This window comes from Octopus bimaculoides, chromosome 17, assembly GCF_001194135.2.
Source record: "Octopus bimaculoides isolate UCB-OBI-ISO-001 chromosome 17, ASM119413v2, whole genome shotgun sequence".
NCBI classification, from domain to species: domain Eukaryota; kingdom Metazoa; phylum Mollusca; class Cephalopoda; order Octopoda; family Octopodidae; genus Octopus; species Octopus bimaculoides.
In genome coordinates, this window is record NC_068997.1 from 29,214,838 (window position 1) to 29,227,686 (window position 12,849).

The following is a 12,849-nucleotide window of genomic DNA, read 5'->3' on the forward strand; positions in this document are numbered from 1 at the left end:
TTTTTTTTTTTTTTTTTTTTTTCAATGTTAAGAGACAAGATTTGTATAACCACATCAGAGGATGCTCTCAAAGATCTTTGTTTATGGAACGAATGTAGGTTTAATATGTGATTTGTAAAGCGCATGTGTGTGTGTGCTGCATGCTCAAGGAAAGGTAGGAACGAATGAAGGATTATGGCATCTGCCAAAGAACAGGTCTTATTGGATGTGGCAGCAAGTATCTCATTGATGTAGAGATAAGGAAGAAGAAAAGGGTTTTGATGTTGATTCCTTTTTCTTTAAGCTAAATAAATTTTAAAAAATCAATGCCTAACATCAGCTAATCTTTGTGTTTTCAATTTCTTAAGCAAGTTTCAATGGTGGTATCTGGCCATTTTCCTTACTTCCATGCCCTTAATTCATTTATATCAAGACAAATTTTCATTTGTTTCCATTTCTCTACAAAATATTCAGTCATACTAATGCTATTGTAATACTAACCACCTTTCCTAAAAGTAGCTTTCACATCTTAATTATTCAACTACTAATATATAATTTTATGACTCTACGCAGTGCTTCATCTTATAGTTACTAAATCTTTGTTTATATTTAAGCAATATATGAGAGTGATTGACAGAAATGGAGAGAATGCTTTTCAGCTTGATGCCCTTCTATATTTTCTGCTTGGTTGAGGAATAAAATGATTTGTTTTGCTGTTCAATCTGTCTTCTAAACTACGTTTACTTTTCTAGCCATCAGAATTTTGCTCAAAAACAGTAAATCTATCTATGTATATGGGAAAAATAGACGTTTACTAAAAATAAAACTGCAGCAATTATAACAACATTAAGAATTTTGCTCAGTATTTAAGTTAAAAGCAAATGAAAATACATTAAATTATACAGGTTTTCATGTTTGCATACTCATGCTGTACATTCTTTATGAAAAGTGTGTTTGCATGTACCAGATGGAACATACGTGAAGCATGGTTTAAACATTTAATCTGTTGCATGTTGCCTTTTGTTGAAGCACTTGGTATGCATGTAAATGTTTGCAAACAGGATTAATTTTAAATGTTAAGTTGTACATATCTAGGTGAGATGTTTGTCAGTTGCTAATTAATTTAGTAACACCTGCAATGTTGTGTTCGACCTCAAAAGCAGTTAACTTTTAGAAATCAAGTAAATTTGGGGTTTTTTTTTTTTTTTTATGGAAAAGTAGTTGGGTTTCTTAGGACAGTTCTATGCTCTGATTCAAGTCAAGTCTTTTGTTCATATTAGTAGTTCAACTAGTAAAAGTAATGGCAGGGTGGGAGTTGATGGAATATTGGTTTATTTGTTATAGTGTGACTATGCATGGCTTAGTGGTTAGGATGTTTAGCTTATAACCACAGTCATGGGTTCATATCCTGAAGAAGGTGGCATGCTGCGTCCTTGAGCAAGGCATTTCATTTCACATTACTTTAGTTTACTCAAATGGCACGAGCATCAGTCATGTGCTGGTTCAGTTCTCACTGCCACCCACCTCTTTCTACCCCAATCAAGCTAGTTCAAAGGGTGGGGATGGACAAGATGTAGTCTGTCATCTCACAACTACATTGGTACCCTAAACAATCCCTAACATCCTGGTACTTGTTACCAAACCATACTCAGTCTTGAACGACAGCTGACAGTATTTTTCTTTTTTTATTTAATTTAATATGTTCATATCTTTTTAATGCAAACCTACTTTCATAACGAAGAAGGATTCATATGTAACCTTTAATTCCATGTTTTGTTTATTTTTGTCCGTCTTTTTTAAAATTTCTCATCTATTTCTGCATTAATGGTGCCTGCTATGCAACTTAATAATTATGCTTTATAATCTGTGTATTGTTGTACTCTTTGTCCAACTAATATGAAACATTATAAATCTATCTCACCAAACTCCATCCATATGTGCAGTTACATTCTTCCTTTAATGAACTACAGCTTCCATTTTCTCTCATTTGTATGCAATTTATTTACTTTTGTTTATTTTAAAATTTTCTGATTTATTTCTTTATTAATAGTGCTTGCTATGCAACTTATGTTTTAGAATTCAGCTCTTTAAACTCTGTTTCCAACTGGTATAACTCCTTCAACTTCTTCTCACCACAATATACCCTGCGTTACAGACAGCAATCACACTTGTGTCTTGTGGTGCATATAGAGCACTACATACACAACACATCTCTACTACATTCTGCATCCAACATACACCGACTCCTCCTCCCACATGCAAACACACATTACACATTAATACCTAACATATCCCCCCCCCCATCCATCATCGATAAACCCGTTTTGTATGGCATACATCACTGCCCCCATCTACCCATCGTGCTGGTCCCAGTGTACAATTTGGTATATGTGATGCACTGCATATGGGATGTCCTTGCCTTCGTGCTCTGCTCCCTCACACTGTATGCTTCCCTTCCATCATTTAATGTCACCATACTCTCATGCATGCATATCACATGCACCTTCTGTCATTCATAATGTACACCACACACCCCACCATGCTGCACAGGCTGTGCATCTCACCCCCCCCCCCATGCTACATACTGACATCCATACACTGACACATCACTCTCATCAAAAAGAAATCCATATGATACCAACCAAGTATTCAAAACCCCTACTTAATCCTAGTATGTTCTATCAATTTGTCTTTTATTTTCACAGTTATTGCTAATGATTTACTTATTTCTGGAATTTATTAATTAACTTTATATAGTCTTTTATATTCCAACAGCAATCATCTCTACGCAAAAGGTATGAGAGTTACGATTCTGATGATGCTGGCAGTGAAACTTCAAGTCTTTGCTCAGAGCGTTCCTTCAGTTCTTATGGCCGTACATCAGAGGTAAGTACCACTTAGCTGCTTACATTTTCTCTTTAAAGCCACTCTTCCTTTTTACAGCTTAATTTCAAAATTATCACAAAAATTTTGTAAACTTCCTGAATAGATTTAATTCTAATTCACTGAAATGTGTCTGTGAACACATCTCAAAAAATTGTTTTATTTGCAGTTTCTGTTTTTTTTTCCCACCAGTCATTAAAAAGAAGGTAAACATTCTTCAGCAATATTTATCTTCTTGATTATTTATTGCCTGAAAATGGAAATAATTGAGCAGCAGGTAACTAGGTATAAATAATTTTATTTTATTTCAATTGCAATGAAGTGTACACCATTAGAGACAAAATATGGAACTCTTCAGAAGAATAGTAATACTCATATGAATATATTTGAAACAAAAAATTCTGCAGTAATAACCAATTTAAATCTTCAAATCTCACTTGTGGTTGAGATTTGACGATTATCATCCTCTACTTTGAAATAGCTGGTTTTGTTTATAAAACCATTTTCGGTTTCTTATTTTCTCAAAATCCTTCTCTTTCAGTATTTACGAGGGTGAGTCAAAAAGTAATGCCATTTTGTTTAGGACAGGTATAATTACCAACACAGGAACATGTATCATACATCAAAATGAAGCTTATGAGTTTATTTTTCCTTTTGGCAAGAAATCGACCAGAATGACACCTTGAGCATCCCAAAAGACAGTCACCATGATTTTTCCAGCTGACTTTTGCATCTTGAACTTTTTCGGAGGTGGTGATCGTAGAGTGGCGCCATTCCATTGACTGCCCCTTTGGTTCCAATTCATAATGATGAACCCAACTGTTTCATCACCTGTTACGAGCCTTCTAAAGAAGGTGTTGTCTCTTTGATTTTGTAGTGAAGAAGTGGCTCAAAGAACAGTCAACAGAATTTTACAGGGCAGGGATACATGCTCTCATTCAAAGCTGGAACATTGCTATTGAGAGAAACGGTGACTATGTTGAGAAGTAGGGATGTGATCCACAGAGGACCAGCTTCATTTTGATGTACGATACATGTTCCTGTATTGGTAATTATACCTGTCCTAAACAAAATGGCATTACTTTTCGACTCACCCTCGTAGTTTTGTTTGTTTTTGTGTCTCTTTTCCCCTCCTTTCAAACATTAAGAGGCCCAGCATTTGCCATTTCTGGCCTCCTTTTAAGTTTTCCTGGATAATTCTTCCGTAAATAATGTTTTTGAAATATATATAGCAACAACAACCTGACAGATTTTTTTTTTTTTAACTTTTGTCATTGTGAACTTTAGAATTCTATTTCTCATGTGCGTATTCATAAAATTCAAATCTAACCAAAAGATCTCCCCAAATGTGCCACCAATCTACCTTTGCAAATCTCGGATTGGATGTCTGTTAAGTCAAGAAGTAATAAGTTCACAGTGCATTTCTGGTTTCTTAATACTTTTACTGAATTACTTTCTCACACACATTCTATTATATGATACATAAGTTGGCGAAATGGTATGTTAGTTTATTTTAACTATGGGCACATTTTCCTTTTCAATTTTGCATTTTGTCTATTTTTTTCTCCTTAATTTATATGTAATTTAACAATAGCAACTGTTTCTCAGACAAACTAACAATTTGTTGATATTCCTTGCTTTCTTTACTGGAGAGAGGAGATTCGCAAAGCAAAGATTCTAGTGCAAATGAGCAGGTAACGTTCTTTGTGAAGATTGGACTTTTACTATTTTCTTTCTTAGCTTTCTGAATATGTTATTTGGTTATTTTGCATGCCTGCTTGTACTGGACAGTATTTTTCATTATTTTCTCTGTCCAAAATCAATATTTTTTAGATGGGGGTCCACCAAAAAAAAGAAAAAAAAAAGAAAAATCATTATTTTTCATGCTTTGCTTCAATGATATATATAAAAAAAAAGAAAATTAATTTAGCCAAGCAATATGTATGTTCATGCTAGAGCTTAGGCACTATGAAGGAATGCATGCATATGCATCAAGATGTATGCATACATGCAAATGATGATAAAGAAATGCATTCATTTGAATCAAATTGATGGAGATCGTTACATTATTCAGTTTGAATTTTGGCAGCTTTTATTCTCAGGGATTCAATTAAACAGATTCTGAATTCTAAAACCCTTAAATCAATGTCCCTCACATACTGGGAATAATCACAAAATGGCAGTTCAGTGTATTTCTACAATTGTTGCCAATTAGCTTTTGCTAATTGGTGAATTGTCATCTCTTGTTGATCATAATGGTTAAAACAAAATGGAAATAGCTTTACTGGAGAATTGAGTTTCCCAAAAAACCAACTTGAAAATATTGATTTAATTATTTAGAAGCATTATCTGGAGATGTTGGACCAGTTCTTATTGAACATGCCATAAACCTGCAGATTGGATGATATGCATTTATGTTGCAGATAGCTCAATTCATATCATCATGTCGTTAGTACTCTCATTAATTAATGTTATAAGAATGACACATCATCGTTGGCTATTAATCACCTGTGATCACTTATAAGTAATAATAATAAGAGCTAGCATGTATCACAAACTTGGTGAAAGCCCGATCCATACTAATTTCTCCCAGTAGTGTTTTCATGAGAGTAGTTGAAAGCCATAACTAGTCGTATTTCTTGTTCATTTGCATCTACTAACACTGTTAAAGTGATGGACATTTTTGTCTAGCCTAGTTAACTATAATTCATATTTGAGTGCACACAGCCACATGTGTCTCCTTGCTAGCATGGGTTGGATGGGTCTGCTGTAAGTGTAGATGTTTTCATTTCGATGAATGGATTCCCTTCCTAGCATGAAGTATTTCACCTTGAATTGGGTCTGACACTTTACATAACGGTCACCTAGATTAGGGCTTATACAGTAACAGACTTTTACCAAAAGTATAAAGCAAAGACTGGAGAATTTGGACTATGAATCTAATTTTTATGTCATGATTTCAAAATTGTCTTTTATGACTGTAAGAAATGAAAAAGTGGTGAGCTGGCAGAATCATTACTGTGCTGGGTAGAATGCTTAACAGCATTTCGTCTGTCTTTATGTTCTGAGTTCAAATTCTGCCATGGTTGACTTTGCCTTTCATCCTTCCAGAGGTTGATAAAATAAGTACTAGTTGCACACTGGGCTCAATGTAATTGATTTACCTCCTCCCCTGAAATTGCTGGCCTTGTGCCAAAATCTGAAACCAAAAAGAAATTAAAATTAAAAAAAATTTTTTTAATGTGATTTCAGTCAATTAAAGCTTATTTATGTATTCATTAATTATTTTTTACTTCTGCTGTTTCAATGTTTCTGAAGAGTTTTTGGTTACAATACTGTAAAATCCCCCCCCCCTTTTTTAAAAAAATATAATCTTAATTTTTTTAAAAGAACACAGCATGAATTGCTTAATTTATATATTTTTCAACATTTAAAGTGAAGATTATAAGTGAGATTAATGTGTTAAGATAGCTACTCTTAATCTTATCACACCTGTGTACTTGGAGTTATTAAAATCGGAAAATGAAAATTCAAAAGTAAATTATCATTTTGTTTCCTAATTGACATTTTTTTTTTGTCTCCCATCTTCACCCCCCCACCCCAACGCACTGGAAGGCTGCAACGTTTTACATTGAAAAGCTTTTAGTTGTTTAGTTTATTTGATTGTGGCTTTTTTCAGTTTTTGATGTTTATAAATCACCCACCTCATTTTTTATTGTGTTGCAGTTTCATTCTTTTTTTTTTTTCCTCCATCATAGACACATATTGTAAAGATGTAATAATGACAGGGTATCTTTTAATTATTATTTCACAGGATATTTATGAAATCATTCGAAGCTTATCAAGCAGCTCTCATACTGAACGCAAAGAAGGCCTTTATGGATTGAAGAATGTGTTATTGGGTGCACGTGTTCTTAAGTGAGTACAAGTGTAGCTTGGGCTTTTTAGTTCCATCTCCTTCACCTTGGGTCAATCATTAAAATTTGACTACAAAATTCATCCTTTTGAAAATTGTTCTGATTGCTTCTGTTAAGTGGTACCTAGGGCAATGAGAACAAGCTTCAACAAATCAAATTTTTTGTTTTTGTCAGAGATGAAAATTAAGGAAAGTTTTGATATTGATTTTTGTATTTTTAAGGTAATGTAATGTCTCAAAGCAAGTATTAGCATACTATTGTCTGTAAAAGTATTTGAAGCTTTCAGAATGAATTTTTTGTATGAGATTTTAATTGAAATATATTTTTCCAATGTTTATTTCAGTCGAGTGGAATTAAGGAAGGTGACAGAAATATTTACTCGCATGTTCCATGATCCAAGCAACAAAGTAAGATACTCTTATTATCATTATTATTTAATCTGCATTCTGTTTGTCCCTTTCTGTCACCATTCTCTCTCCTTATGGCTTCTCACCATCCTTTCCACACAACCTCATCACCTCAACACTCATTTCTCCCTCTTTGCCCTCTTCCATCAAACCCCAATCTCCTCTTAACCTGTAATGTCCCTGTCCTCTCAGCTTCCCTGGATCAGTGTTGGTCCCATCCTTGTTTCAACCTTTTAATATTCAGATTTCTCTATCAAATGTAATGCTTATTTATTCGCATCCTTTTCAATTAATCCTGCATTATCTTGTAGCTCTGAGGTTTTGATAATGTGATTGTTTTTTTTTTAGAAGGACATTGTAGGGTAGGTGTGAGAGACCTAATATGGGTGGTTTAGCCCTTTAAGCATTCATATTTCTTTGTCAAATGTAATGCTTGTTTATTTACATCGTTTTGAATTAACCATGCATTATTCCATAGCTTCAAGATATCAATGATATGATTGTTTTATTCTTAGATTGATATTATAGGGTAGATGGGCAAGGCTGGATCTACTTAGTTTGAACATAAAACAGGGAGAATATTTTGGTTTAAATATTAAAGGGTTAAACATAAAACAGATAAAATATTTGGGCCGGTTTAAATGCGAGAGCGTTCATTTTGTAAAATAATGTAGAATATCATGCCTCTGGTCTTCTAATTTAATTAAAACCTTTAAAAAAAAAAAAAAAGAAATGACCATTACAATTCACATTTTCCAATCGTTTATAGTCTTGAATCTTTTTGCTTGTGTAAGAAATCTTTTTGATTTAACCCTTTCGTTACTGTATTTATTTTGAGATGCTCTGTGTTTCTTTTAATTACTTTAAATATAACAAAGAATTTAGTAAAATAACTTAGTTATCATTCAGCTAGTGTCAGGAACATAAATTGTGACTAAGGTTTGGAAGATTTTAATTCAGAACTTATGAAAACAAGACATTTGTACTAGGGAATCAGAAGTGGTCACAGCCAGGTTGGTATCAAAAGGGTTAAGAATTCTTTCTCTTTTATGTTTTAAACCTTTTCTTACCATATTTCTGTTGAGATATGTGTTTCTTTCAATTAATTTTAAATATAACAAAGAATTTAGTAAAATAAACTTAGTGATCATTCAGTTAATGTTAAGAACATAAATTGTGACTAAGGTTTGGTGGAAGATTATAATTCAAAACTTAGGAAAACAAGACATTTGTACTACAGAGCCAGAACCGGTTTCAGCCAGGTTGGTAACGAAAGGGTTAATTACAGTTCTGTTTACATTTTTTTTTTTTTTTTTTTTTTTCACTGCAGGTTCTCAGTATATTTCTCGATATTCTTGTGCTGTTGATTACTGTGCACACAACTGAATTGAATGACTGGCTCAACATATTGCTTACCAAACTTCTGAATAAGACTGGTACTGATGTACTTGGATCAATTCAAACTAAAATACAAAAAGCATTAGAAACTGTCAGGTAAGATATGAAATGATTCCTGCTACTTCATACAGCAGTGTTATGCATCTAAGATTCATTCATCATCATCACCATCATTGTTTAATGTCTGCTTTCCATGCTGGCATGGGTTGGACAGTTTGACTGAGGACTGGTAAGCCAGGCTCCAATTTTATTTGGCAAGGTTTCTACAGTTGGATGCCCTTCCTAATGCCAACCACTCCAAGAGTGTAGTGAGTGCTTTTACGGGCCACTGGCACAGGGGCCAGTCAGGCAGTACTGGCATTCCATGTTGGCATGAGTTGTTTGAATACTTATTATTGAGGCATTTTTTGTATAGCTGGGTGCCCTTTCTGTTGTCAAGCTTTACTTGTTTTTTCAAGTAAGGGATTTTAAAAATTACATTCTTCTTCACAACTGCAGAACTTCAGGATAATTTGTTTGTAGGGGACATTTAAAAAAATCACCATTTTTGCTTAAATGGTTTGTGAAGATGTAGAATGCATACATTCACATGCATACACAAGCAGATGATAGGCTTCCATGCAGTTTCCGTTTGCTAATTCCATTTATAAGTCATTGGTTGGCCTGAAGCTACAGTAGAAGACATGCTGTGAGATAACACTCTGTGGTTATGAAGTGAATTCTATATTCACATGGCCTGCACTTTTTAGGGTTTGGGCAATTTTTCACTGTTTTAAATGAAACATCAACTGAGAGTGAAGAGTTAGTCCCTATAACTTTTGAAAAACTCTTCTAGACTTGGAGATAGTATTAAAGGAGAACAGTATTTTTCTTACCAGTTTGAAATTCTGAGCATTAATATTTGGTGAGGGAGAATTCCTGGTAATGAGCTATTTTAATAATTCAGGCCACTTCAAATATTTGGGGTATTTTGTTAAATTAATTTCACATTAAATCATGTATGTTTTTAATGAAATTAAGTTTAAAATGATAATTGGATTTGGAATTGACAACTTTGTTTGTACAGTGAGAAGTGTGTGCAGTTAGATAGTGAAGTACATTTTATTAAATGGGAAACCCAAACACTAGACTGCCCAGCCTGATAAAGCTGAACCTACAGAACATGAATGTAGGGGGCATGAAGGGAACATGAACTGTGCAAGTCTAGAGCCAATTTCTTGCCTTCAGCCCCAGCTGACTACCCAGTGCCCTACATGCAGTTGAGCCTTGTGAACATACTTTGGATTGATTGACCACAGCTGGACAGACTGTATTCCGTCGTCTTCTCTTTGCTGATGTCCTTAGCCATCATTGACAATGATGGGCAGGCTAATAATTAAATGGCTTCTAAAATTACATTAGCAGATGTTTCCCAAGTCTATTTGATAAATGTTAATTAAATTTGAAAATACTTCCTGCCTTAATTATGATTTTGAGTTGACAGGTCGAAGTGAAGTGAACAAAGGTACTTTGTCCAAGAACTCAACAAGGTGACATGGTTGAATTCAAAACTATGAGCTTCATGCTCCAAAAACCCTTGTTACGCATTTGTTTGTTGTGAGTAGCTGGTGTATTACAAACATCCCGTGAAGCACTGCTTTTCAACCTGTTGAATAAATCCTGAAGATTTAACGACATAGTAAAGGGAGTACAATAAACAGGGATGGGACAAAGGAAGAACAAAAAAAAAAAAAGTATATAAAATCTTCAAAGCTGCTCAGTACAATAAATAGCTGTGACAGAAAATGAGAATTATAGACATGAAATAATTTTCATTTTAACTTCTGAATAATGAATAATGATTTTTTTCTTTCTTTCTTTCTTTCAGGGAATGTTTTCCTTGCAGCCTACAATTTAGTATAGCTACCAGGTTTTGTATTGACCAAACACAATCACCAAACCTTAAGGTATTTTTAGCTATTTCTATCCATTCACTCCATTTCTTGTTTGTCTCTCTTGTTAATATCCTACAAGTGCTATTGACTATCATAGCTCTTGTTTTCTTTTGTGTGTGTGTGTACACACACACACACACACACACACACACTCATCATTTTCATTCTTGTACTTGGTCAAGGAGTTGTAAATAATGTCAGTTATACGCTGATATTTTCTGCGTCTAAGTTCAATTTCTAACAGTTTCAAGAGAAGCAATAAAAGTCAGTGTTTGTGTGTCCCTACAGCTTTGTGGTTTCAGAACCCTCCTTTTTTTATGTCAATCTCGATAGAATTGTAATTGTTCTTTTTGCATTATTATTTCACATGAGTTTTGCCATGCTGACCAGGGTTGGACAGGTGTCACAATGTTTCTTTGTCATCTAGCAAACACAAAAACAGAAAAAAAATAACCAGTTATGTTGCACAGTTCCCATAAGTGGATGCTCTTCCATACTTAGAAGCAGGAAGCCTCAAGTAAATGTTGCAAAGGAAAGAAAATGAGACTCTTCTGTTCTCAGAAATAGCCCTGCTTGATATGCTAAAAGAATAAAATGTTTGTATGAATTCCATTATATTGTAGCTTATGTAAATTATAAGTGGTTAGGAGGTGTGATGGGAGGACAGGCTGTCTGACAAAAGGAAAACTTTGTATGTAGAAGGTGCACAGGAGGAGTGAACTCATGAAATGTTTAAATGGTGAGGAAGACTCTAATTACAGAGATTCGATGGAATCTGTTTCCATTGTAATATTCTACTTCCTACTCTTCCACATTGCATGTTAGAAGGCTGCAGAAACTCGTCTGCTACAAGAGATTATTTCAAGTTTTGTATTTTTGTTTTCAGAGTATAAATATTAGTTAATTTAAATTGTGCATCCCCATGCATTAAGTTGATAATTGAAGACAGGCTTGTGCTGGTTGCCATCAAAGCTTCATATTCTTGGACCCTGCACTGCTGATTTCCTTGTGATAACTGTGGCCTGTCTGAGAAATAAACCCTGTAAAGTGGGGTGGCTGTTGTAGCAAGTGTTGCTGGCCATTCTCTACTGCAACACCTTTGCAATCATGTCAACAAGGTGTGGCTAAATGCACCATTTGTTCAACCCATTACCCCCTTGCATCTTCTGTTGCTTAATTCCACCCCTTTTGTTTTTCTTTTTCTGTTTCCGTGGTGAGTGAGTTATGTTTTTTTTTTTGTTTTGATAATTTAATCTTTTATACTTTTAATTTTTTTTTTTTTCTTATCTTCCTCTAAAAATTATGTCATTGATGTTGTGGTTCTGTCATTCTTTTCTCTTCTTGTTCCTTTGATGTTTGATAATGGATTAGGCATAATAGGTCTCAAAATTGCATCTTCTCATACACTATCCAATGATCTTATTCAAGTTATCCCAATATTATTAATTACTGAGATATACAATATGTATGCTTCACATTGGAATACACTGAAATACTCTAAAATATGCTTTTGCTATTAAGTTAGTTTGGCTGTTAGTTGTCTAAAGCTTTACCATTCTCAAGAGGTATCTTTGGTTACTCAGTTTGAGGTAATTTATTTTCTCTGATCTACTTACTGGACATTTGTAACTTATCTCAGAAATCCTCTTTATATATAAGCCATTTCTGATATTTGATACTCTTTCCCATGTTTGATGTGAATGAGTGGGCAACAAATAATTTGCTATTTATCCCTCTACCTTTTTTTTCCTAAAAATATGCTACAAGCAGTCTCTCTCTCTCTCTCTGTGTGTGTGTGTGTGTGTGTGTGTGTGTGTGTGTGTACACACACACACACACACACACACACACACACACACACACACACACACACACACACACACACTATATATTAAATCTGAGCCTGATATAAACAGTGGCAATATGGAATTATAGCATAATTGCCAACCAAGTGTGGCATCCTGTACAGGGGAGTGCTACTGACATTCATAGCCCCAGGCAGACATCTCTTCCAGCTGGCTTATGACGGAAGAGAAGTCTTCCTGGGGCTATAAACGTCAGCAGCACTCCTGTATAGGACGCCACACTTGGTTGGCAATTATGTTACAATATATGTGTGTGTATGTATATATATGTGTGTGTGTTTGTGTGTGTTTGTGTTTGTGTGTGTTTGTGTATGTATATGTGTGTTTGTGTGTATGTATATGTTTGTGTGTATGTATATGTATGTTTGTGTGTATGTATATGTGTGTTTGTGTGTATGTATGTGTGTTTGTGTGTATGTATGTGTGTTTGTGTGTATGTATGTGTTTGTGTGTATGTATATGTGTG

General features: G+C 34.4%; 1 protein-coding gene across 1 annotated transcript in view; it reads left to right on the plus strand.

Annotated features, from left to right (window-relative positions):
- Positions 1–12,849, plus strand: part of LOC106878380 (CLIP-associating protein 1) — a 156,455-nt gene that overhangs the window by 122,149 nt on the left and 21,457 nt on the right. The window contains exons 25-30 of the mRNA XM_052974145.1: positions 2,755–2,865; positions 4,515–4,556; positions 6,677–6,780; positions 7,123–7,186; positions 8,517–8,680; positions 10,452–10,530. Coding sequence (XP_052830105.1) covers positions 2,755–2,865; positions 4,515–4,556; positions 6,677–6,780; positions 7,123–7,186; positions 8,517–8,680; positions 10,452–10,530 — 564 coding nt within the window. The remainder of the gene's footprint in view (positions 1–2,754; positions 2,866–4,514; positions 4,557–6,676; positions 6,781–7,122; positions 7,187–8,516; positions 8,681–10,451; positions 10,531–12,849) is intronic.